Consider the following 2,142-nt stretch of genomic DNA (forward strand, 5'->3'; position numbering starts at 1 on the left):
TTAAACTAGACAACACTCTGAATGTGACGATGATCGTTATCCTAATGTTATTAGTGTATTTTATTATTTATTCCTTTGCTCATAATAAAACTTCACCATGGACCACCTAAGCTTTGCCTGCTGAAGAGATCGAGCCAGGAATTTCTGTGTTTAAGTCCTGAGCCACTATAAGGCATTATTTAAAGAAATTCTATAGAACAAGGAGATGGCTTATGTTTATATGCGTATCTCCACACATACCAACACAATATATGAAACGACTGGTATATTCAGCTCTGAACTTGTTTTTCTTTTCAGATATGAATCAATTCATTATCTTGATTATACCGCTTATATTGATTATGGTGACCTCTGGTGACGATTTTCGACTATCCTTTGGATACCATGGTAATCAGAGGTGGCCCAACCGAAGGAGCAGGTATTATCTACCGGAATCTGCAAGAACGGATGAGACTTGTGTTTGTGTACCCGCAGCACTCTGTAGTCAAAGGAACATTGTAACAGATGGAATGGGTTTAATTGATGCTCGGAGAAGGGTAGGGGTTAACTATAAAGTTACATGTGAAATAAAATTGTGGGAAACACGATTCGATAATGTTACGGAAAATCCCATTAGTTGTTAGGGGTGGACTAAGACTAGTTACATTTAATCGAATCTATTACTACTAAATTAGGGACAGCTAGCGCAGATAGCCCTTGAACAGCTTTACCATAAATTCAACAAATAAACAATCATTGTTAATACTTAGTTTCAATATGTGTAAGAGTAAGTATGTTAAATACGCTTCGCAAAGTAAATACAGTCATTTCTGTAATTATATGGGTTAATCGAGCTATGTTAAACCAAGTGTTGTTCAGGAGAATTTTGATAGTTCCTACAACAAGTAATGTTGAGGAACATGTCTGTAGTTTTTACACTAAGTAATGTTGTCTGTAGTTTTTACACTAAGTAATGTCGTCTGTAGTTTTTACACTAAGTAATGTTGAGGAACATGTCTGTAGTTTCTACACTAAGTAATATTGAGGAACATGTTTGTAGTTTCTACACCAAGTAATGTTCAGGAACATGTTTGTAGTTTCTACACTAAGTAGTGTTCAGGAACATGTTTGTAGTTTCTACACCGAGTAATGTTCAGGAACATGTTTGTAGTTTCTACACAGAGTAATGTTCAGGAACATGTCTGTAGCTTCTACACTGAGTAATGTTCAGGAACATGTTTGTAGTTTCTACACTGAGTAATGTTCAGGAACATGTTTGTAGTTTCTACACCAAGTAATGTTCAGGAACATGTTTGTAGTTTCTACACCAAGTAATGTTCAGGAACATGTTTGTAGTTTCTACACCAAGTAATGTTCAGGAACATGTTTGTAGTTTCTACACCAAGTAATGTTCAGGAACATGTTTGTAGTTTCTACACCAAGTAATGTTCAGGAACATGTTTGTAGTTTCTACACCAAGTAATGTTCAGGAACATGTTTGTAGTTTCTACACCAAGTAATGTTCAGGAACATGTCTGTAGTTTCTACACTAAGTAATGTTGAGGAACATGTCTGTAGTTTCTACACTGAGTAATGTTTAGGAACATGTCTGTAGTTTCTTCACTAAGTAATGGTTACGAACATGTCTGTAGTTTCTACACTGAGTAATGTTTAGGATCATGTTTGTAGGAATGTGTCGGTAGGTGTCGCAGATGTAGAGAGTATGAGGTATGTTGCCTGTCTCACCAACGAACATCTAAGCAGTGCGGAGTAAGCCAACTACTGGGGTCCACTATTGGAAGTCTTGCACCACCGAAGGATGGTCATGCAGATTTCGGAAAATGGCCTTGGCAGGTAGTTATTTGATGTTATTTATCCGAATATTTTATCCTAGCTTTATGTGATTCTATATTTCAACAAATTAGTGATTTTAAGGTTAGCCGTTAGATGATTGGTAAAACTTCATTTAAATAACCTTAGCTGGTGGTAAAACACGATTGGTAAAACTTGATGTTAATAACCTTAGCTAACGGTGAAACACGATTGGTAAAACTTGATGTTAATAACCTTAGCTGCTGGTAAAACACGATTGGTAAAACTTGATGTTAATAACCTTAGCTGCTGGTAAAACACGATTGGTAAAACTTCGTGTTAATAGTTTTA

At 36.0% G+C, this 2,142-nt stretch overlaps 1 protein-coding gene across 1 annotated transcript in view; it reads left to right on the forward strand.

Annotated features, from left to right (window-relative positions):
* The first annotated feature begins 246 nt into the window (after positions 1-246).
* LOC106476783 (serine proteinase stubble-like) overlaps positions 247-2,142 on the forward strand; it is a 12,206-nt gene continuing 10,310 nt past the window's right edge. Inside the window, exons 1-2 of the mRNA XM_022380544.1 lie at positions 247-536; positions 1,669-1,833. Of these exons, the coding sequence (XP_022236252.1) occupies positions 252-536; positions 1,669-1,833 (450 nt within the window). The 5' untranslated portion in view covers positions 247-251. The remainder of the gene's footprint in view (positions 537-1,668; positions 1,834-2,142) is intronic.

This window comes from Limulus polyphemus, unplaced genomic scaffold (assembly GCF_000517525.1).
Source record: "Limulus polyphemus unplaced genomic scaffold, Limulus_polyphemus-2.1.2 Scaffold11563, whole genome shotgun sequence".
NCBI lineage: Eukaryota > Metazoa > Arthropoda > Merostomata > Xiphosura > Limulidae > Limulus > Limulus polyphemus.